The sequence below is a fragment of the Ovis aries genome, chromosome 4, assembly GCF_016772045.2.
Source record: "Ovis aries strain OAR_USU_Benz2616 breed Rambouillet chromosome 4, ARS-UI_Ramb_v3.0, whole genome shotgun sequence".
Lineage (NCBI taxonomy): Eukaryota > Metazoa > Chordata > Mammalia > Artiodactyla > Bovidae > Ovis > Ovis aries.
This window is the reverse complement of record NC_056057.1, coordinates 10,411,119-10,435,746: the sequence shown is the minus strand read 5'-3', so window position 1 is coordinate 10,435,746 and position 24,628 is coordinate 10,411,119. Positions and strand designations below refer to the sequence as shown.

General features: G+C 38.1%; 1 protein-coding gene across 5 annotated transcripts in view; it reads right to left on the bottom strand.

Moving 5' to 3' along the window:
• The window catches only part of ANKIB1 (ankyrin repeat and IBR domain containing 1), a 155,719-nt gene that overhangs the window by 51,029 nt on the left and 80,062 nt on the right, over positions 1-24,628 (bottom strand). For all 5 annotated transcript variants that reach the window (XM_004007711.6, XM_015095182.4, XM_042249131.2 and 2 more), the window contains 2 exons: positions 14,389-14,571; positions 6,320-6,437 (listed from right to left, as the gene is read on the bottom strand). In XM_004007711.6, the coding sequence (XP_004007760.1) occupies positions 6,320-6,437; positions 14,389-14,571 (301 nt within the window). The remainder of the gene's footprint in view (positions 1-6,319; positions 6,438-14,388; positions 14,572-24,628) is intronic.

The following is a 24,628-nucleotide window of genomic DNA, read 5'->3' as shown; positions in this document are numbered from 1 at the left end:
TGAGGTATGAGTGAGAGCTAACTAGGTAAAAGGTCTCCAGGGACCGGAAGACCAGGAGACCAGGAGGACCCTTTGGGCAAGGCTGAAGAAACAGGCCGGGACTAGGCCATACAGGGGCTTCCCTGATGCTCAGTGGTAAAGAATCCACCTGCAGTGCAGGAGCTGCAGGAGACACAGGTTCCATCCCTGGGTTGGGACGATCCCCTGGAGGAGGGCATGGAAACCCGCTCCAATATTCTTGCCTGGAGAATCCCATGGACAGAGGAGCCTGGAGGGCTACAGTCCATAGGGTCACAAAGAGTTGAATATGACTGAAGCGACTTAGTATGCATGCAGTCCATAGAGAACTTCTAAATAACACTCCTATCATCAGTTTATGAGTGACAGGAAGCCAGTGAAAAATTTGCCATAGGAAGAAAAGGTTGTCACAGTTAGATGTGAACAGATCTTTCTGACTACAGTATGGAGAAAGAAATCGGATAGGACAAGAGTGGAGGGAAGGGCAGACTAGCAAAGAGGGTACTGGGAAGTACAAGTAAGAGATTATGCAGCTAAGGCCACGGCTGGCTGCAGTGGAGATGAAGAGAAAGGGAGAAGTTGAGATTTGGGAGGTCAGACTGAAAATTTGGTGACATTGGGATACAGTGCCTGAAGGAGAGGAAAGGTCAAAGTTTTTGTCCCAGGTCTACCATGTTGGTTGGTTGGTGCCACCTTCCATGTAAATAGGAAATACCAGAGACTCAGGTACAGGTTTAACAGCGTGATTTTAATTTTAGACATGATGAGATATTCTAGAGGTAGAATAGGCAGTTAAATTCAAATTAAATTAAATTTCAAATAGGCAGTTAAATATAAGTGTATAGAGTTCAGAGAAGTCTAGTCCAGAGGGAGAAATACCGACAGAAGCCTTGGGAGAAAATGTCATCTCCTAGGAAGAAAGTAGAGTGAGAGGAGATGTGGACTATTCAAGTTTAATTACCTTAGAAGTGATGAGTCTCTAACGGAGCTTCAAAAAATACTTCAATATACATTTACTCTAAGGACAAACTAGACTCGGCCTTGTATTTTAAAAAACAGAAATGCCAAACAGCTCCAGTATGCTTGCCTGGAAAATTCCATGGACAGAGGAGCCTGGCAGGCTAGAGTCCACAGGGTCACAAAAAGTTGGATACGACTGAGTGACTGAACAAACACACAAGTAAATTTTACTTATTTACTCATTAGGTAGCTTTCAGCTATTAATACATGTTACTTTTATTACTGAGGAAATGCTCAGAAAATGACCTTTGTATTTTTAACAGAGTCATTCTTAAAATTCAATTACTTCTCAGCAAATATAGCCAAACATTTCTGTCTTCTGTCTTCAACCTCGTTACTTTGCGACTAAATTTGACAGTACATAAAATCATGCTTAAATTTATTTTCTTGCGGAAAGCTGAATGAATGTTACCAAGGATACAATCTATAAATCTACCAAATAGTTCAGTTTAATAGCTCTGAAACAGAGCCCATCCGGGTTTTGACAGCAATTAGTGTAAACTGTAGTTCTATGTACTGTCTATTTTATTCACTAACATCATTTACCTCTGAAAATCTTATTTGATTATCAAATGTCACTGATATTACCTAGAAGAATGTAGAAATGTTCATTTGAAAGCCTGAATTAGCCTCTATTTTATGCTCTAACAGGGGAATGCAATAAATTAACAGAACTCTTAAGTAAGTTATCAAAAAAGTTATCACAGAATAGACAAAAGTCAACTAGTAAATTCAGTTAGATATCACCTTATTAGAGTTGAGCCTATTATGTAAAAGAAGTAAGTTAAGGAAAGATCAGTGGAGTGAAAATGGAGTTTATCACTTAAAAATACTTGACATAATGTGTAAACACTAGAAAATAATATTTGTTTTAATTACCATATAGTTACTGGTTAAGTTAGCCTTAGATTTTTATAGGATACAATATTATAAGTTAGAATTATGATACATTATATAACTTAGCCAAATGCAGACACCTGTGGCAGAAATGGGTAGACTCAGAGTAGAATGCTGCTTACAGTTAAGTGTGACCATGTGACTGGAGGCTGGTCAGTGGAATAGGTGCAGGGGTGATTTATGTCGCTTCTGGGACAGGCTCATCTTTATCTGCATGCTTCTTCCTTTCTGACTGGTTAGCTAGAATGGAGAGAATCCCCAGGGCAACCTCAGAAGCCACTGTTAGGATGGCCGAGTCTCAGTCAGTCGGGATAACTGTGTGGAGCGGAGCCACTGCCCCATTCCTAACCTAAATGAAACACCGTAGACTACCATTACGATCAAGACACATTTACTGTGGTTGACTCTCTACTTTCGCTTCCGCGGTGGCCTACTCTAATATAACTGGCACAACACAGCCCCTCGCAGATGAGTGACTTCTACTTTTACGCCAGCTCTATATTATATGTAAATGTATTCTCTTTATCTGAAAGCTCAAGTAGAGGACAGGTTGCTGTGAACCTCATACAAAAGAAACACAATTTAAGATATTTTGTATTTCTTTACAAGTTTCTATATTATGACTGTTAAGCATTATACTGATTAAAAGGAAAATATTTTATCTTTAAATTCTAAGATTTTAAAAACTATTTTGAATTCCTCAATTTCATTTTTGAACCAGGTCTAGATTTTTCTTCCCAAAGGATTACTTCAAAGTTTTAAAAGATGACAATGGAGAAATAGGGTTTTATAATAAAAAGATGGGTTTAAATTATTAAAATAACATTTCAAATATATTATCTATTCATTCTGTAACTATGTTCTCAAGGCTTCAGGGATGGTTATTGTGGAAACAAAAAAAAAACAATAAAAAGCTGCCCTCTAAGAGCTCCCAGGTTAATGTAGAGGAAAAGCAAATACAGAGATTACTGCAATAATGTTGTATTCTAAGTGTATGACACATGTATGCACAGGATATAATGGGAAGAGACAGGAAGGCTCTCAAAGTAACCCTGGGACTACATGAGCTGGAAAGATTTCCTGGAAGCGGTGCTTAATGAAGACAAGCAGGAGTGGGTAAATACAAGTGGAGACTGATGGCCCGGGTGCACAGGCCTGAGTCATAAAGATGTACTAAAGAGATGGGATGCTCTAAGTCTGGGGAGAGCCAGTGAAGGGTTTTTCAGCAGGGGAGATAAATACCCAAAATTTTAAAATGCAATATGAAAAATGAATATGGGTGAAGAGGAATGCCAACACTGGACTACAATTTAGATGAAAAATAATGACAAACTGAATTTAAGTCGGGGCAGTGAGAATGGAAAGAGCTAGGGAGACTGGGGAGAGGATGGGAGCTATTTAGGAAGAGAAATGATGAGGCTGTGCGCAAATGTAATAGAGAGGAAGAAGAAAAGTGTGACTTCTCAGTCTGGTCAGGGTGATTAAATGAATGTGGAGGCCATTTATCAAGATAGTGGGAGAAATGATGAGTTCATGTATGGACAGCCTTTGGTTGGGGAGAAAAGGTTAAAAAGGCATTTAGAAATAAAATCCTGAATACTTCATTAAGGTCAGGTTGTAGCTATGTTCTTTATTATCTAGGTGGTTTTTGAAACCCTTGGTTTCATTAGATAAATGTGGACAACAATGTTTCTCAGATAAGGGTCTATCTGGTAGGCTGTTTATAACCCATGTTTTTATGCCTATTCCCTCACCTAAAGAAAAGACTTAGATTCTCTAGAAGTCATCCTAGGAATTTCTGGTTAGTTTCCCAGGCAATTCTTATTTACCCCAAAAGTTAGAGCCACTGGTATGTAAAGTGGAAAAGAGTGTCAAGTACAGAACTCTGAGAAATAGCAATGATGAAGTTGGTGATTCTGGAGGGTTATATACCAAGTTATTCACAGAAATGACGAAAGAAAGATGAAATACGCAGTTTAAAATTTTCTTCTAATCAAAAGATCATATAAAAATTTTTCAAAGTAGACGTTCTATTTTAATACAGATGATAATGATTTATAGTTAAAGGGGTATGTCTCAAAATTATTGGATGAGAAAGGGCATTCACCTTTCCCTTTTTAAAAGTAATTTCTAAATCAGAAAAAAAACTTTGAATAAGCCAAAATGTCAAATATCAATTGTGCAATTGGAGGGTCCAACTCAACATGTGACAATTCCCAGAATGGTTGTCTTAAGGATCACAGAGGACTTATAATAAACTGAGCACTTTTTCTAAGTAAACTTGGTAATGTGCTCAAAAAAATTTAAAAAATGAACAAAAAAACCTCCACTGTAAAAGGAACAGTATGTTCTTGTGTTGACTCTATAGATTTTGCTTTGTGTATTTCATGGTGAGAAACAGTTTTTACATAAAATAAATACAACTGACAAAAATAAATAATAATAACAAACTGTTAGTTAACTGACTTTATTTAATCAGCTTTAGTAAAAATTAATGTCAAAACCAGGACTAGGACTATGGACTCCAACTTTCAACCCTGCTCGAATCAGATACATTTCTAAAATTAGACAATCTATAAATTGGTCTACTTGCTCAATTTTCAAAAAGAGATTTATTTCTTCTCTGATTCATAGCCAGTTTATATTTACTTCAAAACACAAGGATGTTGAGTACTGCAGTAATCACTGCACAAATAACAACTCAGGCTTGTTTGGCAAACTATTTTGTTTTATATTAAAACATTAAAACAGCCATCTTTTTTTTTCATATTGATTGATATTTATTTGAGGACATGCCATGTCAAAACAAAACAAGACAGTCAACCCTTGCCTTTAACAATAATATTGTATTATAAAAGCACTTTACAACTACATCCCATTTTTGAGTACCAGTTACTGGGGTATGTGGCCTGATGATAATCTGAAAGCATTTCTCTATTCAGATCCATAACCCAAGTGCTCTCTGAATATTATAAGGTGACAGTAAGTGGGAACTGGAGGAGGAGGAGGAAAGAGAGGGGAATAAGTTTCTCCCATTTAAGGGCTTGTTGCAGTGAGGGGATGAGGATGTATGAAGATACTTTTGCTGTCTTTTCACCCTTATACTGTGTTAAGTAATGCTTACCACATAAATTCAGCAGGCTTTTCCTGAGCTGTAACTCAGAAATTTACTTCCTGCAAGCAATGTATTTACAAATGTGTTTATTAACTTACACAGCAATCTCACAATAACTTTACTAGTTATTATGAGATTAAAACAGTGCATGCCTGCTGCTGCTGCTGCTGTTAAGTCGCTTCAGTCGTGTCTGACCCTGTGAGACCCAATAGATGGCAGCCCACCAGGCTCCCCCATCCCTGGGATTCTCCAGGCAAGAACACTGGAGTGGGTTGCCATTTCTTTCTCCAGTGCATGAAAGTGAAAAGTGAAAGTGAAGTCGCTCAGTTGTGTCTGACTCTTAGAGACCCATGGACTGTAGCTTACGAGGCTCCTCCATCCATGGGATTTTCCAGGCAAGAGGACTGGAGTGGGGTGCTATTGCCTTCTTTGTTTGCAGTGTTTTAAGGGAAATACACATTGCCATTGTGATGGAGCTCTAGATAGACTCAATAAAACATCTAAAAATCAAAAGTAGTTTAAAAAGACAAAGAATTAAATAGCACCAAAGAAAAAAGATTAATTGTAGCTTAAATATAAAAACGAATCACTAATTAACCAAACTATACAGATCTAATAAAAAGTAAAACCAGGTTCAGAGAACCAACATTTAAAAAATGCTGAAAAATAAGGCATAAATCTGCATAATGTTAAGTTTTATTTTCATTCTCTCTTTTCCCTCTTCTATGTATGCTTGTTCAGATCTGCCTCTAAGGGCTTATAAGAAAACTTTCATGTTCAATTTGATCTCAAATGTCCTGGGCAAAGTATTTGCTATTCTGTTGAAGATTCTATAGTTGTAAGCTTTAGATATCATTGTTTCCATTTGTTACAGTAATTTTGATCAAGGTGCCAAATTTACATTCTTCTAAAAATTGAAAGTAGTTAAAAAAGGCAAAGAAATAAATATAACCAAAGAAAAAAGATTAATTGGTTCCTCTTAAAGGAATTTGATTTCTACAGTGCCTTGCCTGCATAGCATTTTTTAAAAAAGAAACAAAGGAAGAAATAAAGAGAAGAAACTCAAGAGAAATCTATTGCTTAAAAAACTTTTCTTTTTCAAACAGAACTCTATTTTGACTATTTTAAAATCTTGGGAGAATTAGCTCTTAGAAGAATTAAATATTTAAAATGTTCTGAAAAAACAAGAGAAAAGTAAAAGTGCTTCAAAACAGCCATCTTTTAACTGTGAAAAGTTTCAAAAGGTACTCAGGACATTTCTTTCATTACCATGAGCTCGAAGTAAAGCTTCAGCAGTAAATAGTGGAGCCTGGAGCATGTCTGCTGTTTCCACAATAAGCATATCTTTCAATCTACGAAGATCCTGAGGTCTTAATCCTTCATATGGCTTTAAAAAGAAGAAAAGCAAAATTAAATTGGCTAGAATACCTTTAGGAAGTTCTGCAAACCTATAATATATATGGTTATCATTTATTTAATCTTTCAGTTCTGGGTTGGCAATGAAGCTAAAAAGGCACTGTATCTTCCACTATCACGAACTTCAAACTACTTTCTCACAAGTCTTTCTTTAAGTTGGAAAGTAGATGCCTGGTATCATGAACCTATCACTCTAAAACAAAGAATTATACTATAATGACAAGATCATCTTATAGTTTCAAAAATCTAAATAATACTAAAAAAAAAGCATTAGAAATAAAAACTTACAATTTCACCACTGACCAACTGGGTCATGATAAACATTCTCAAGTATTTTTATCCAGTCTTTTCTTTCTGCAAATCAACTGGTTGTGAATATGTACATATTCACCTAGATACAGTTTTAATCACTGAACCACCAACATTTACACTTATTAAGACTGAATTTGGAGAAAAGTGATTATGACATACTATTCAACTTACTCATAAATGTATTATCTCTGTTTATTCAAGTGTTTGTTAACACTCCATAAAGGTACTTTATCATTTCAGGTGTGTTTTTATTCTGTTATCCTTTATCTTTTCCCCCCTTCGCTTTTAACAAAAAATATATAAAGAATAAAGTCACAAATGTCTCACTATTCATAAGTTTATAAAGGCCAAAATAACCTGTGACATGTTTTCCTCATTTCATTTCCCTAATTTCCCTATCCTGCTATGGCAATCACCACCGTGAACTTGATTTGTAGCTATTCTAATAATAAGGCATAACTTTATAAATATCACTAAGCAATTTGCCTTTATTTTTATTCAATATTGCATTTTTATTACTAATATTGATATACATATCTACTTCAGTCCTTCAAACAGATGTAACCAGCTTACTGCAGTAAGCAAAGAACTAAAGATAACAAGTTAAAAAGCAGTAGAAATTCTGAACTACTCATCAGAATTACAACCACTGAGGATGCCCTTTGGTGACATTTATCAAATATTCCAGAGAGTTCTGGAAACCACAGAACAGATGCAGTTAGTAAACCTCATCTTTTACAGTTGATTTATAGATATTTTAAAACTAGATATTAACTGTATTTCTTGTTTTGCTTTTTTAAAATTATCATGGAAACCATTTTATCACTTCTTACTCAACCCAATATGACAGGAACTCTATTCATCAAGGCTATTTCTCTCACTTGATACAAGTTTTCTAATCCTAAAATGTCTTCTGGTAGGGATGCATATAGAAGCAATGAGTATATTTATCACAGGAAAGACTGACAGACTTAACTGCAAAAACACTGCCAAGATTTAAACATAAAAACTGTGTTGCTTTTAATATATAAGGAATTTGTGACAATCAGTAAATTTAAAATATCGAACGTCACAAAAACACAAACATCTTTAAGTAAATAAGCTCTTTACCTAACAAAATGGTCAACATTTGAAACAAAAAAACAAAAAACCCAACAACCACCTTCCATATTGCTAAGGTCGCAGTGAGACAGTCCTCTGATATACTGTGGGTAAAAATAGAAATTGGTATATCATTTGAAAACTAAGCATCACATCCCAGGAGTCTTTAAAATATTTATCTTTTGACTCAATAATCTTACTTACAGGAATTCATCCTCAGGTCTAATCGCAATGTGAACAGAACTGGTCATCTGCAATGTTACTTATAAAAGTGACAAAATACAACTAACTCAAATGTACCTTAAGGGAGTTAAAGGATATTTACACGTTAAGAGTAGTCCCCAGTCACTCAAAATATTTCCTATAAGTTTATAAATATAAAGAAATGTTAAGGAAAATAAAAAACTATAGGATACAAAATGTCTAATATCGCACTGATGAAAAATGGAAGGCAATGTTACAAGTATTATTTCTAAGTGGTAGAAAAAATGAATATTTAAAATTTTTACTGTGCTTTTTATAAAGAGCACGTTTGGTTGAAAAAAATTTAATTAAAAAAAATTAAAGAAAAGTCACTGGGGATGTTAAAGAGCTTTAAACACTGGCAGAGCATGCACTCAATGGGTCTGCAGTGTTATTCTTTTTATAAATGATCGTAAAGCCTTAATACTGAATACACCACACAGCACACTGTATTAATAGTCTACTACACTGATACAGGCATTCAGCTATAGTGCCATGAATCTCTACATATTACAGGTATCCTAGGACGCTAACTAGAAAAAGAAAAAAAAAATTAACCTAAACTTCTAATATAATTTATTATTATATCCCTCTCTAGGGATTAACTAAAAAGAAATTAAAAAGGGAAATTTAATCCAAACTATCCTTTGAAAAGTATCCCCATGTCATCATGTACAGCTTGCTTTTAAGCTAATTTATAAAACACAGCTTTTCATGCAAAAACTCACAAATCCCTTCATGATTAAATTTGTAGTATTCATTCTAGCCTAGAAGTTATTCACTATGTATAACACTGCTTCTAAGTTCAGATTTGGGACTCCAGGTATTTTTTCTGCCCTAGTAATGAAAAACAGTATTTCTTAATATTCCCAGTGGTGGCAGCTGCATATTTTCTGGTATTAATTCCTAAATGTTCTTCTTTAGAGTAGCCTTCATTCTATCTAATTTATGTTGAACAAAATAAAATTTGGTTTATATATATCAAGAAAGGAATAATGTAAAGCAACCTGTATAGATTCCTTTTTAAAAAAATACACAGTTTAAAACTTAAATAGGTAACAATGGAAGAAAAATAGTTCTTGAAGGAAAAAGACATACTGCCTTCACGAGCATGTAACATGATCACTCTGAATCTCTACAACTGAACTAGGTTATGTGAAGCATTTTAATACATTGTTCAGTCCCAGGTCAGTAGGAGTCCAATATGTTACTGGGGAAGAGCGGGAAAACGCTCCAGGAAGAATGAAGAGGCTGGGCCAAAGCGGAAACCATGCTCAGTTGTGGGTGTGATCTGGTAGGGAAAGTAAAGTCTGATTCATTAAAGAAAAATAACACATTGGAACCTGGAATGTTAGGGTCCACGAATCAAGGTGAATTGGCTGTTGTCAAACAGATGGCAAGAGTGACCATCCACATTTCAGGATCACTGAACTAATTAAAATGGATGGGAATGGTAAATTTAATTCAGATGACCATTATATCTACACGGACAAGAATCCTTTAGAAGAAATGGAGTAGCCCTCATAGTCAACAAGAGAGTCTGAAATGCAGTACTTCGGTGTAATCTCAAAAATGACAGAATGATCTTGGTTCATGTCCAAGGCAAACCTTTCGGCATCACAGTAATTCAAGTCTATGCTCCAAACACTAACACTGAAGAAGCTGAAGTTGAATGGTTCTATGAAGACCTACAAGACATTCTAGAACTAACACCAAAAAAAGATGCTCTTTTCATCACAGGAGACTGGAATACAAAAGTAGGAAGTCAAGAGATATCTGGAGTAATAGGCAAGTTTGGCTTTGGAGTACAAAATGAAGCAGGGCAAAGACTAACAGAGTTTTGCCAAGAGAATGTACCGGTCATAGCAAACACCCTCTTCCAACAACATAAGAGACAACTCTACATATGGACGTCACCAGATGGTCAATACCAAAATCTGACTGATTATATTTTTTGTAACTGAAGATGGAGAAGCTCTACATAGTCAGCAAAAACAAGACCTGGAGCTGACTGTGGTTCAGATCATCAGCTCCTTATTGCAAAATTCAGACCTAAATTGAAGACAGTAGGGAAACCACTAGACCATTCTGGTATGACCTAAATCAAATCCCTTATGATTATACACTGGAGATGATGAATCAAGTCAAGGGATTAGATCTGGTAGACACAGTGCCTCAAGCACTATGGACTGATGTTCATAACACTGTACAGGAGGTGGTGACTAAAACCATCTCCAAGAAAAAAGAAATGCAAGAAGGCAAAGTGGTTGTCTAAGGAGACCTTACAAATAGCTGAAAAAGAAGAGAAGTGAAAAGTCAAAGGAAAGAGGGGAAGATATACCCATCTAAAGGTAGAGTTCCAGAGAACAGCAAGGAGAGATAAGAAATCCTTCTTAAGTGAACAATGCAAAGAAATAGAGGAAAATAATAGAATGGGAAAGACTAGAGATCTTTTCAAGAAAACTGGAGATACCAAGGGAACATTTCATGCAAAGATGAGCACAATGAAGGACAGAAACAGCAAGGACCTAACAGAGGCAGAAAAGATTAAGAAGATATGGCAAGAATATACAGAAGAACTATACAAAAAAGGTCTTAATGACCCAGATAACCCTAGAGCCAGACATCTTGGAGTACGAAGTCAAGTGGGCCTTAGGAAGCATCACTACGAACAAAGCTAGTGGAGGTGATGGAATTTCTGCTGAGCTATTTCACATCCTAAAAGATGATGCTTTTAAAGTGCTATATACTCAATATGTCAGCAAATTTGGAAAACTCAACAGTGGCCACAGAACTGGAAAAGGTCAGTTTTTGTTCCAATCCCAAAGAAAGGCAATGCCAAAGAATGCTCAAACTACCATACAATTGTACTCATTTCACATGCTATCAAGGTAATGCTCAAAATCCTTCATGCTCGGCTTAAACAGTACATGAACTGAGAACTTCCAGATGTACAAGCTGGATTTAGAAAAAGCAGAGGAATCAGAGATCTAATTGTCAACATCCACTGGATCATAGAGAAAGCAAGGGAATTCCAAAAAAAATCCTATCTACCTCTGCTTCATTGACTTTGCTAAAGCCTTTGACTATGTGGATCACAACGAAGTGGAAAATTCTTAAAGAGAAGGGAATACCAGAACACCTTACTTATCTCCTGAGAAACCCATATAAAGGACAAGAAGCAACTGTTAGAAATGGACATGGAACAGCAGACTGGTTCAAAATTGGGAAAGGAGTACATCAAGGCTGTATACTGTCACCTTGCTTACTTATAAGCAGAGTACATCATGTGAAACGCCGGGCTGGATGAATCCCTAGCTGGAAACAAGATTGTTGGGAGAAATGTCAATAACCTCATATATGCAGATGACACTAATGGCACAAAAGTAAGTAAGTAAGTAAGTAAAGTCACTCAGTTGTGTCCGACTCTTTGTGACCCCGTGGACTGCAGCCCACCAGGCTCCTCAGTCCATGGGATTCTCCAGGCAAGAATACTGGAGTGGGTTGCCATTTCCTTCTCCAAGGGATCTTCCCAACCCAGGGATCAAACTCGGGTCTCCTGCATTGGAGGCAGATGCTTTAACCTCTGAGCCACCAGGGAAGCCAATGGCACAAAAGTGAAGAGGAACTAAAGAGCCGCTTAATGAAGGTGAAAAGGAAGAGTGAAAAAGCTAGCTTAAAACTCAACATTCAAAAAAAATGAAGATCATAGCATCCAGTTCAATCACTTCAGGCAGACAGATGGGGAAAAAGTGGAAACAGTGACAGATTTTATTTTCTTGGGCTCCAAAATCAGTGCAGACAGTGTCTGCTGTCACAAAATTAAAAGTTGCTTGCTCCTTGGAAGAAAAGCTATGACAAACCTAGACAGCATATTAAAAAGCAGAGACATTACTTTGATGACAACAGTCCATACAGTCAAAGCTATGGTTTTTCCAGTAGTCATGTACGGAAGTGAGAGCTGGACCATAAAGAAGGCTGAGCATCAAAGAACTGATGCTTTCAAACTGTGGTGCTGGAGAAGATTCTTGAGAGTCCCTTGGACAGCAGGGAGCTCAGACCAGACAATCCTAAACGAAATCAGCCTTGAATATCCACTGGAAGGACTGATGCAGAAGCTCCAACACTTTGGCCACCTGATGTGAAAAACCAACTCATTGGAAAAAATCCTGATGCTGGGAAAGATTGAGGGCAGGAGGAGAAGGGGTTAACAGAGGATGAGATGATTGGATGGCATCACCAACTCAATGACATGAGTTTAAGCAAACTCTGGGAGATAGTTAAGGACAGGGAACTGGCATGCTGTAGTCCCTGGGGTTGCAAAGAGTTGGACACAACTTACTGACTCAAAAACAACAACATGTAGGCAGTATCCCTCTCTTCTGCAGGAAGGATTAAAATGAAGGTGCCTTTCTCTTTTCTGTTGCTTCTATTTTCAGACTAATACAAACCATCAATAACCTTCAAAGCAGTCTAATACTGATACAAAGAAAGAAAAAGAAAACTAATTTAAAGATAAACAGGGAATAAAAGTGCCTCTTTTGCATCAGTGCTTATTACTGCTACCAAAATACCACTGAAGGAAAAGTGAAACAGTCCAACATATAAACTGTACCACTTTGAAGTCATGTATAAAGTGATAGTATCTTCAAAAACTGTTTCAGAAGAGACTATGACAAAGGAGTTATTAAAGATATATTTATTTTCCCCCACAATTAAAACAGCTTTCCCCTGATTATATAGGTGAAATAAGTTCATTGTTGGAAAAAAATGAAAAAACAGGTACTTATTGACCCAAGTATATTGGTAACTGTTAAAATTTTAAAAGATGTGAAAGACACTCAGGAGAAGAGGAGGATATTTCCAATTTCTCTCAATACCAACCTCACATTAGCTGACCCCTGAGCTGAGCTGAGCCTTAGTGAAGTCTAAGTACCATAGCATGCCAGGAAAAATCATTTGAGATAAGGTTGAAAAGGCAAATAGTGGCAAGACCATATAAGTTCTTATATCTGAGCAAACAGTTTGGATTTTATTCTAAGTGCAATGAAAATCACTAAATGGTTAAGTGATATGATCTAATTTAAGTTTAATAATGTCACTCTGGCTACTGTGCACAAAATGGATTCTAAGGGGACTAAAACAGAAGGCAGCAGACCAGTTAGGAAACTACTATAGCGGTCCAGATGAAAAGTAAAGGTGGAAAGGATGACTGAGGGAGGTAGGAGGAGAGAAGGAGAGAAGTAAATGGATTTAGGTTATATTTTTGGAGGTAAACTGACAGAACTCCCAGGTTGTTTGATGTGATGAACTGAAAATGCTGCCACATTTATGCTTGAGTGGTTGGAGGTAATGTTTACCGACACAAGGAAGACTTAAAGGAAACCCAGGGAGCAAAGTCCCTGCAGCCCGGGGAAGAAGTGTCTCACTAAGAAGGGAGTGGTTAATTGTGTCAAGTGGTGTGCTGAGGAATTCAGGTACGATGAGGAGAGAAAAGCATCAAGTAAGAGGAGGAGAGAGAAGGATTTGGCAAGATGGTGACTCCCAATGCACGTCAGTGCAGTTCCATCAGAGTAGAAGGGGAGAAAGTTACACTGCAGAGGGCTGGAGAGTGAAGGGAAGGTGAGGAAGTCAGAACGTACAGACAACTCTTAAATTTTGTTTTTCTCACATGAAGATCAGCAATGTGGGGCTACAACTGAAGGGGGCCAGGGACAGGAAGAGTGGTTAATGGAGAAGCTGTTTTGTATTTTAAGATGGGCATTATCCAAGCATGTTTGTTGAGAAGAGCAATCCAGACAGGCAGAGACTGAGGAAATGGAGGACTGGATCTTGGAGTCCACACCTCTCTATACAATTAAACATACGTATGGGGCTTCCCTCATAGCTTAGTTGGTAAAGAATCCGCCTGCAACGCAGGAGACTCTGGTTCGATTCCTGGTCAGGAAGATCCCCTGGAGAAGGGACAGGCTACTCACTCCAGTATTCGTGCCTGGAGAATTCCATGGACTGTAAGTCCACGGGGTCACAAAGAGTCAAACATGACTGAGTGACCTTCACACACACACACAAACATATATACGTCAAAGGACAGGTTTTCTGTATCTTTTTCATACTTATGGCTTTTTAAGATGTATTTTCATACTATGGCTATACAGATGACAGAACGTATAGCATACTACAAAGAAGACCACACACACTGGGTTTTAAAGAATAAAAAAAATTAGTACAATACTTGCATATTCTTTCATTAAAAAAAAGCTTACCTCTCGTTTATCTAAAGCAGCATACTCAGCTTCTATTTCTTCAGCTTCAGGATCTCGTGAGAATACCATTTGAGACTCTAGATTGAGGGCCAGATCTTTGTGGTGCTGCTTTTCTGCACAATCACAAGGAGTATCTTTATTCTCATTCTCAGCAAACAGGTCTCCTCCATGTTTTACTAAAAGCTAAAAAAGATTTTTTCAAAAAACTTGTACTTATAGATTTAAATGACAAGTTATTCCATTCTACATATTAAAACTTTTTTATATAATAGAAGAAGCATGACCACAAATCAATAATATGTAATAATATGAAGTATGAAGTGACAGTTAGATACCAGTGGCTTCTGATTTTAAGAAGTTAGATACCAGTGGCTTCTGATTTTAAGATAAGCAATTACTGTTAATCGGTGTTAAGATGACTTCCTTTGATTAAAAACAACAAACCTGTTTCTTAAATTTTATAAAGAAATTCTTAAATATTCTGTCCAATCCAAAGTTTTACTTAAAAATGAATAATTTTATAGCTATTCAATGCTTTAAATTTTATACATTTCTACAAATCTTTCTTAAACAAGAAGTGCCATTAACACCTGATGTCCTGGCAAGGCAGACAAAAATTTTCATTTGCGTCGTTCATTATCCAGTTAAACACTGAAATGAAATTAGGTTGAGCAAATCATTGAAGCAAAACTGTTTTCAATATTACTCAAAATAAGCAATGGGAATAGCTACTCACAGCCAAGGTGAGAAGATACTCCATCAAATCTCTTGATATTTAAAGGAAGGACATCACTCAAAGAAATCCCACTTGTAAAAATGCATAAAAGAGTAACAATGTGTTTACTACTGAGGTTTCTGCTGATTTTCTAGAAGCTTAATACACTGTTACTAAGGGCTGTAGCTTCAAGGTTCCCCATTACATCTGCAGAGACACTGGGAAGGGCATGAACACCATGAGGGCCATAATCCAGGACACCCCCGAAGGACAGCCAAACAATCAGTCATGGAGCCAATTCTTTTACAGAATTCACTCACCACCACATAACACAGTAACAGACACCACCTATTGCTTTCTGAGTGCCAAGCACTATGCTGAGACCTCTAACACATTTCCTTATTTAATGTTAACAACCCCAAGCAGCAGGGATACTATGATGTTTCAGAAGAGTTAAATAACTTGACCAAAATTACCCAACTAGTAAGCAGCAGAACTGGGATTCAGACACAAGTTTGACCAAGTTCTTAATGACACTGTACTGACGCAAAGAACAGGTTGACCACAAACATTAAAGAAGCCACATGTATCCTGGGCCTACTGCAAAGTTCTGGCCAAATCTCATTTATGATCTAAACGTGAATACTTTCTAGCGATTCGCACTGTTTAAGGGAGTTAATAAAAATGGTAGCTTCTTTTCATTTTCTTCCATATTTTATCTCCTTTCCTTCCAACAAACACAGATCTTCCTGTAAAATTCCTTTATTGCCTCTGCAGTTCTCATGGTTCCTCTACAGTCATCCCAAGAGGCCCTGACAAAACAAGGGACCTACACCAATGCCAGGCCTGGAAGCCACTCACAAGCCCAGTGGACATGACTCTGGCTTCCTGCTCTAGGCCAAAGGTATTCCTCAGAGCTAAGATGGTTTACAACAGTTTTTAAGTTGTGAAAACAAGCAAACAAATCAAGAAGAATATGAAAAACAGACTTGTGGTCACAAAGGTTAAAATAGTTACACATTACATCTGTCCCTTTAAAGGAAAAAAGCATGCGAAGCAGAAGTCTCAGCAGTCACTTATCACCTGGAACCCTTCAGTCTAAATGTGGTCTGGGGACCAGTGGTATCACTGGGGGTTTGTTAGAAACGCTGAATCTCAGTGTTACCACCCAAGCCCCTCCCACTCCAGACCTCTATATCAGAATCTGATTTTAATCTCAAGGAGATTCTTACGCACATGGAAGTCTGACAAGCAATGACCCTACATTCTGGCCTAAGTGGTATGGAGACTGGTATATTTATATTACCTACTCTATTTAATACTGGGAAGTAATAAGCCCACAGACTTTACCATACCAACTGCAGGATCTATTACTGTTTTCAGCCTTTCGGCTTCACAGGCTATCCAACATAAAACAATTTGCTTCTGACTGCTACAGAACTTGCCTGGAGAATCCCACTTTCACTTTTCACTTTCATGCATTGGAGAAAAACATGGCAACCCACACTCCAGTGTTCTTGCCTGGAGAATCCTAGGGATGGGGGAGCCTGGTGGGCTGCCGTCTCTGGGGTTGCAGAGTTGGACATGACTGAAGTGACTTAGCAGCAGCAGCAGCTACAGAACTAAGAGCTGATTTTGTTCTCCAGTTCTTTATTCAGAGCAGTAGGAAATGATTTCTAAAAAGCACACTGGGATAGCTTTCAAAGCCACGATTTGATTTACATCCAAAATAGATACTACCATGGAAGACATTCCAAGTATTAGCAAACAAGATAAATCATATTTAACTTAATTACTCTAGTCTTTAGCAAAAGCAAAGACGATGAAATTTAAGAGGCTGTGCCATTCCGAAATATTGGTGAGAGGAACCTTCCAGTCTGCATTCCATGGGGTTTAAAAAAAAAAAAAAAAAAAAAAGAGTGTATGGAGAGGGAATGTGCGAGAAGTCATTGTCGAGAGCCACTTTTGACAATTTTCAGAACTTGAGATTTCTTACCTTGACTGGTGATCTGTCTTCAAAAGCAGTCCCAAAATGAGTCTGATGGGAGTATGGTGAGGGGTCCCCAAAACCTGTATCTCATTGCTGGAGAGATACCCGTGATGGGTGATGGAAGGGAAGGTTCATGTTTGCAGCATGAGTCCATTTGTCTTGGCAAGGAAATCAATGTATATGCTACTTTTGTCAGAGAAGCTAGCTAGCTAACAGCAGTACTGCCTGACACTGGAGGAGGAATTCTTAAAAAAGCGTTTCAGCATACTGACCTTTGGGGCCTAAAGTCGAAACACCAGTAAACACAAGATGTCAAGACATGTTAAACTTCTGCTACATGAGTTAGTTGCTCAGTCGTATCCAACTCTTTGCAACCCCATGGTCTGTAGCCCACCAGGCTCCTCTGGTCCTGGAATTTTCCAGGCAAGAATACTGGAGAGGGTTTCCATTCCCTTCTCCAGGGGATCTTCTCAACACAAGAGATCAAACCTGGGTCTCCTACATCGCAGGTGGACTCCTTAACGTCTCAGCCACCATTTCCTGCAGAAAGTCAGATGTTTTGCTTTTGCATAATAGGGAGTTACACCTGGTTCTGAAGAGGCAGTTTTTAAATGCTTCAACCAAAGCATCCAAGTATCATTTTCTTCACTCTCAAACAAGGAGAACTGAATATTTTATTCATATATATATATTTTTTAGTCTATCTCACATACTTGGTGGTATATACAATTTTCTACCTTAAAAGAAACATCCAATTATCACCGTCTCAGCACATCTCAGTTCATCTCATCTCAGTTTATCGATGTTGTCTTCCTTTCTATTCATAATCCCACAAGAAGAGGGGAAGGACAGCCCCGAGTTGATGACAAATCCCTTTCCACCGCTTTGGTCTTTCATCTAAATGGCTGATGACTCTGCATAAGTCGTTTAACTTCTGTAAGCCTCAGTTTACACAGGTCCATTTGTAAAATGAGGCTTACATTATCTTGAGAAAAAGTGTAAAAAGAAAGGTGATTCTTAAGAGTCCGTTCTAGTAAAATTCCCGTTTCCTAATCTGTGTCCTCTGTGACCCTGAGCACTCCATTTCTCCCGTCCGCTTCAGTCTCTGACTCTACTGGCCCCTGGCAGAGGAGTCCCCTATCTGAATTCTGTTAGTCCTCTAAGGACTTCCTTAAAACTTTCTCAGCCACATTTCTGAAATTAGTGACTGACACTCATTGTCTCTACATTTCCTCAGCAAATTACTCAATTTCTCCCAGCAATCTAACTTCTACTCTGCCTACTTCACTCTAGTATTATTCCTGAAAGTCATTAATACCTCTCAAAACCAGCCACCTTTCTTAGTCTTGTAATTCCTTGCCCTTTCTGAAGCATGTCAAATGACTGACTGCCTCCTCTCCTTGAAATTCTTCTCTTGGCATCCTTGATGCTGAATTATCTTGGTTCTCTTCTCTGCTTTTTTTTTGTTGTTGTTGCTGTAGGCCACTTCTTGTTCTCATTCCCTTTAAACACAGACATTCTCCAAGTTGATGCTGTGACTTTAATTCTGTAATTTTATCTATAATCTAAAGTCCTGTCCTTGGATTTGTCATCTATAACTTATCTTGCTTTTAGTTATCAACTCTATGGAGATAACATTTGATTCTAAATTTAAATTCATTACCCCCAGTTGGTTCTAACTTTTAACAGCCTGAATACTATTTCATGTGGATAATCTAAGACCTCAATTTTCTTCTAAATGACAATTCAAGATATTCGCCTTTCCTTCTAACCAATTCCTTCATCTCATCTCACTGTTAATTTTTTTCTTTATACTATTGAAGAACACTTCACATACAACACCTGAACTCACTTTTTAGATGTCTGTCAATTGCTAGCAGGCTTCAAAGTGAACTAGGTCCAAAATCATGCTCAGTTTACTTAAAACTAAAGTTAATTTGTTCTACTCTAATTATAGATATGACAGCAGATTGTTATACAGAATGTAGAAAAATAAAAGTGAGAAAATTATATTATCCAAAGATAGCTCACCATTGTTAATATTAACATTTTAAAGTCTTCATCATCGTTAACCTTTCTCTTACTTTCTTGTATAAACTGACCAAGTCACCAAAATGCATTTGTCTCATTCTTTCCATTTCTAATACCGCTGCACGTATCCAGGCTCTTGACCAGTTCACAGCAGAATCAGTGCAGTAATATTCTAACTCCTGTCACTCCTTCTAGGATATCGGTTTTCAACTGTGGCTGGACACCGGAATCATCCAGAGAAGTTTTATTACAGGGGGCCCACGCTCAGCAATCCAATTTTATTGGTTTGAGATATGGTCTACAGAATGGGATTTTGTGTGCAGACATGGTTAAAACCACTGTTCCAACACAAAGGTTTCCAAATTGTTTAAGAATCACTTGGGTAGTCTGATAGTTCTATTAGGGTGATCTGGAATGGAGACTAAGTATACGCACATTTTACAGATTATTCCATTGTAGGTCCCACAGATTACTGCCTTCGGCTAAGGCTTCTCAAACTTTATGTGAATATGGATGACTTTAGCGTTCCTGTTAAACTACAGATTCAGACTCAGGTGATCTGAGATAAGGCCTGAGATGCTGTATTCCCAACAATACCCAAACTGATGCCAAAGCCAGTCTGAGAAATAGTGTCTGGGTACCAAGGCTTTAAGAACCACTCCTTTATCAGTACCCCCTTTCAAATAAAATCTATTCTACATTACAACCATTAGGTTAATCTTACTATATTTGCTTTCAAAATAGCACCAATCAAAAAAATTAAATGGCTCAATTTTCTATAAATAAATTTCAAATTAGCACTTAGGATTTTCTACTTACTATGACTTCTATCTTCATTTTAAATCATCTGTCTTATCAAACTTCTGCAAAATACTTCAATTTGCATATGTTTGAGATGTAGAACAGTCCTTCTCAAACTGCAACATGCAAACGAATAACCAGTGAAATTTGCTTAAAGCATTCCTGGAGTCTACCCCAGAGATTCCTATTTGGTATCTGGAGGTCTGGCACGCACAAGAATTTGTATTTACAACAAGAGTTACTGATGCTACAGGTCTGAGGACCACATTTTGAGTAGCCTCCTCCAAATACTTAAACTGAAGTCTTATCCACTCAAATACTATAATCCAAAATATTTTCTGGGCTTAGGAAAATTAAAAATTAAAATGATCTTTCCTTCCCTTCAGTGCCTGTAACAATATTTTGGATACAATAATGAAATCATAACTATCTTGATAAAAAATTAGAAAATTGAGGCCCAGTCAGGCACAGTTACTTCTAGTTGCTAAGTTGGGACCACAATTTCCTTGTTCTTTTTTATAGTTTTAAAACCCCAGGTGCTAAAAGCACAATTATAATTAAATAAAACTTTTCAGTATAACTTGTGAATGATTTTTATGGCTTTTCAATGAAGTGTGAAATGCTCTGACAGCTGCTGAGTGTCATATAGGCCCTGTGGCTATAAAGGGGAAGTGGGACTTACCAGCTTTGGTTTTCTAGTGACCTTTATTTGATCTGACAATAAGCAGCAACACTTAAAGCTTTGAATAAGCAAGTAGGACAGGGGTGCATAGGAAATATCTTAAGATAATACTCATTTTAAAAAACGCTTTTCACAAAGAGTTGAAGCACTATTAAACACGACAGTCACCTCTGTCACATCGACCGTTTCTTGAATCACTGTGACAGGTGAAGCACCAGTATAAATGAGGCCTAATGACTGGGCTTGCTCTAGGGAAGTCGGCCAAGGGGAGAAAAATCACAAATTAGGCCTTGCTAACAGACCTACGCTGGCCAAGAAGCAATAGTTAGAACCTTGTATGAAACAACTGACTGGTTCAGGATTGAGAAGGGAGTATGACAAGGCTGTTTATTGTCACCTTGTTTATTTAACTTACATGTGGAGCACGTTATAAGAAAAGTCAGGCTGGATGAGTTATAAGCTGGAATCAAAACTGCCGGGAGAAATATCAACAACCTCAGATATGAGAATGATACCACTCTAATGGCAGGAAGCGAAGAGGAACTAAGGAACCTCTTGATGAGGGTGAAGGAGGAGAGTGAAAAACCAGTTTAAAACTCAGTATTAAAAAAACTAACTTTATAATAGCCAGGAAATGGAAGCAACCTAAGTGTCCATCAGCAGATGAATGGATAAGAAAGCTGTGGTACATATACACAATGGAGCATTACTCAGCCATTAAAAAGAATACATTTGAATCAGTTCTAATGAGGTGGATGAAACTGGAGCCGATTATACAGAGTGAAGTAAGCCAGAAAGAAAAACACCAATACAGTATACTAACACATATATATGGAATTTAGAAAGATGGTAACGATAACCCTGTATGCAAGACAGCAAAAGAGACAGATGTATACAATAGTCTTTTGGACTCTGTGGGAGAGGGAGAGGATGGGATGATTTGGGGGAATGGCATTGAAACATGTATATTATATAAGAAACGAATCACCAGTCCAGGTTCGATACAGGATGCTTGAGGCTGGTGTACCGGGATGACCCAGAGGGATGGTACGGAGAGGGAGGTGGGAGGGGGGGGTTCAGGATGGGGAACATGTGTGTGCCTGTGGTAGATTCATGTTGATGTGTGGCAGAACCAATACAATATTGTAAAGTAATTAGCCTCCAAATAAAATAAATAAAATTTAAAAAAAAAAAAAATCAACTAAGATCATGGCATCCGGCCCCATCACTTCGTGGCAAATAGAACGGGAAAAGGTGGAAGCAGTGATAGATTTCCTCTTCTTGGGCTCTAAATCACTGCAGCCATGAAATTAGAAGACAACTGCTTCTTGGCAGGAAAGCTATGACAAACCTAGACAGTGTGTGAAAAAGCAAAGACCTCACTTTGCCGACAAAGGTCCACAGAGTCAAGACTATGCTCTGTCCAGTAGCCACATACAGTTGTGAGAGCTGGACCATCAAGGCAGAGTGCCAAAGAATTGAGGCTTTCAAATTGTGGTGCTGGAGAAGATCAATCCTGAATATTCCTTGCTGTCCAAGGAACTCTCAAGAGTCTTCTCCAGTGGTGTGCGGACTGATGCTGAAGCTCCAATACTCTGGCCACCTGATGCGAAGAGCCAAGTCACTGGAAAAGACCCTGATGCTGGGAAAGACTGAAGGCAGAAGAAGAGGGTGACAGAGGATGAGATGGACATTGCAAGCACTGAGCCTGCGTGCCGTAGAGCCCACACACCGCGACTTCTGAGCCCGCGTGCCGTAGAGCCCACACCCCGTGACTTCTGAGCCCGCGTGCCGTAGAGCCCACACCCCGTGACTTCTGAGCCCGCGTGCCGTAGAGCCCACACCCCGCGACTTCTGAGCCCGCGTGCCGCAACTATTGAACGTGCATCTACAGCCTGTGCCCCGCCCCACAAGAAGCCCATGAACCATAATGAAGAGTAACCCCGGCTCGCCTCAACTGTAGAAAGAACTCACATGGCAATGAAGCCCGAGCAAAGCCAAAAATAAATTAAATTATAAGAAAAATGTTAAATATACACTATCTGGGCTTTCACAGACAAATGTTTGCTTACCCTTGGAATGATGCTTTGAAATATGAAAAAATTACAATTAAAGGGACTTTAATTTGCATTAATAAACGTTCAACATATAAGCATTTCTAATTTTCAAACAACTGCAGTCTACTCTTCTTTGTGTTACTTTTATCTCATAAATAATCTGAATGACTAATTTGTTGAACTTCAAATTTTCCTACTTAAGGAAAAAGTAGTATTTGATATAAGCATCTGTTGTTAGAAGGTGCCCTGTAGAGATAAACAGAAGAGGCTGGCCAAAATAGGCAAGGAAGAACTGTATTCTGCAAATTAGTGGCATGAGTTTGACACACACAAAACAAAACAAAACAAAAACATTGTCAAGATAAATCCAAGTATCAAGAGTAGATATGGTGGTAATGGTAGCATCATTAATAGGAACAAGGCAGCCCAGAAGAGGAGCTGTGAATAGAGAAGCTTGAGTACAGTTTTGGAAACACTAAATTTTACAGACTGTTGGAATGTTCGTATGAGGAAATCAACTAGGCAGTAATATAGCATGAGAAACTTCAGGGTGAGTTCTCCATTTATATGTATGTACGTGTATGTTTATGTGTGTGTGTATATATATATATCAGTATATCTATATCTTTTGTAATATAAATTTATTTATATTAGAGGTTAATTTTATTGGAGGTTAATTACTTCACAATATTGTATTGGTTTTGCCATATATCAACATGAATCAGCCATCAGTTCAGTTCAGTTCAGTCGCTCAGTCATGTCTGACTCTTTGCGACCCCATGAATTGCAGCACGCCAGCCTCCCTGTCCATCACCATCTCCCGGAGTTCACTCAGACTCAGGTCCGTCAAGTCAGTGATGCCATCCAGCCATCTCATCCTCTGTCGTTCCCTTCTCCTCCTGCCCCCAATTCCTCCCAGCATCAGAGTCTTTTCCATTGAGTCAACTCTTTAGCCACTGATGCCTTCACACATGCAAGTTCCTAAAAGAACTCTATGATTAAGAGGTTTTTTATGTTATGTTCTGTGTATGTACATGTGTGTGCCCCTTTAGCTTACTACAGAACAACATTATTACAGAGAGAAGGGGAAGTTGTAAACATTTCATTTAAATGGTTCAAAATAATGAGCCACAAGAACCTGTGTGTTTAAATGCATATACAAAATTGCCCAATGTTGACTTTATCAACTCTGTCCTTAAATAAACACAGAAAAAAACACCTTCAATAGCTAGAACAGACATATTTCCATAGACATTTATAAATAAATCCTTAAGAGTTAAAAAAAAAATAGTTTGGCCTTAACCATGGAATAAAATAATCAATTTAACCTTGAAGGCCAGACATTAAAAATGAGATCTATTTTGCTATAATCACAGATTAACAGAAAAATTAGTGCTAAAGGGTTCTTTAGTCTCCCTGATGGCTCAGTGGTAAAGAATCTGCTTGCCAATGCCAGAGATGCAGGAGGCACGGGTTTGATCCATGGGAAGGAGATCCAACCAATCCATTCTGAAGGAGATCAGCCCTGGGATTTCTTTGGAAGGAATGATGCTAAAGCTGAAACTCTAGTGCTTTGGCCACCTCATGCGAAGAGTTGACTCATTGGAAAAGACTCTGATGCTGGGAGGGATTGGGGGCAGGAGGAGAAGGGGACGACAGAGGATGAGATGGCTGGATGGCATCACTGACTCGATGGCCGTGAGTCTGAGTGAACTCCGGGAGTTGGTGACGGACAGGGAGGCCTGGTGTGCTGCGATTCATGGGGTCGCAGAGAGTCGGAGGCAACTGAGCGACTGAACTGAACTGAACTGAAAGGGTTCTTTTGAGATAACTGTGATAGTTACCTCTTGGATGGTTGGACAGCTTCCTCTTCTTTGATAATCTCAAAGAAGCTGAGTGACTGAAGGTCTACAGATAATCACTGTGAGGATCAGGACTAGACACCACTGCTCTTTACACCATAC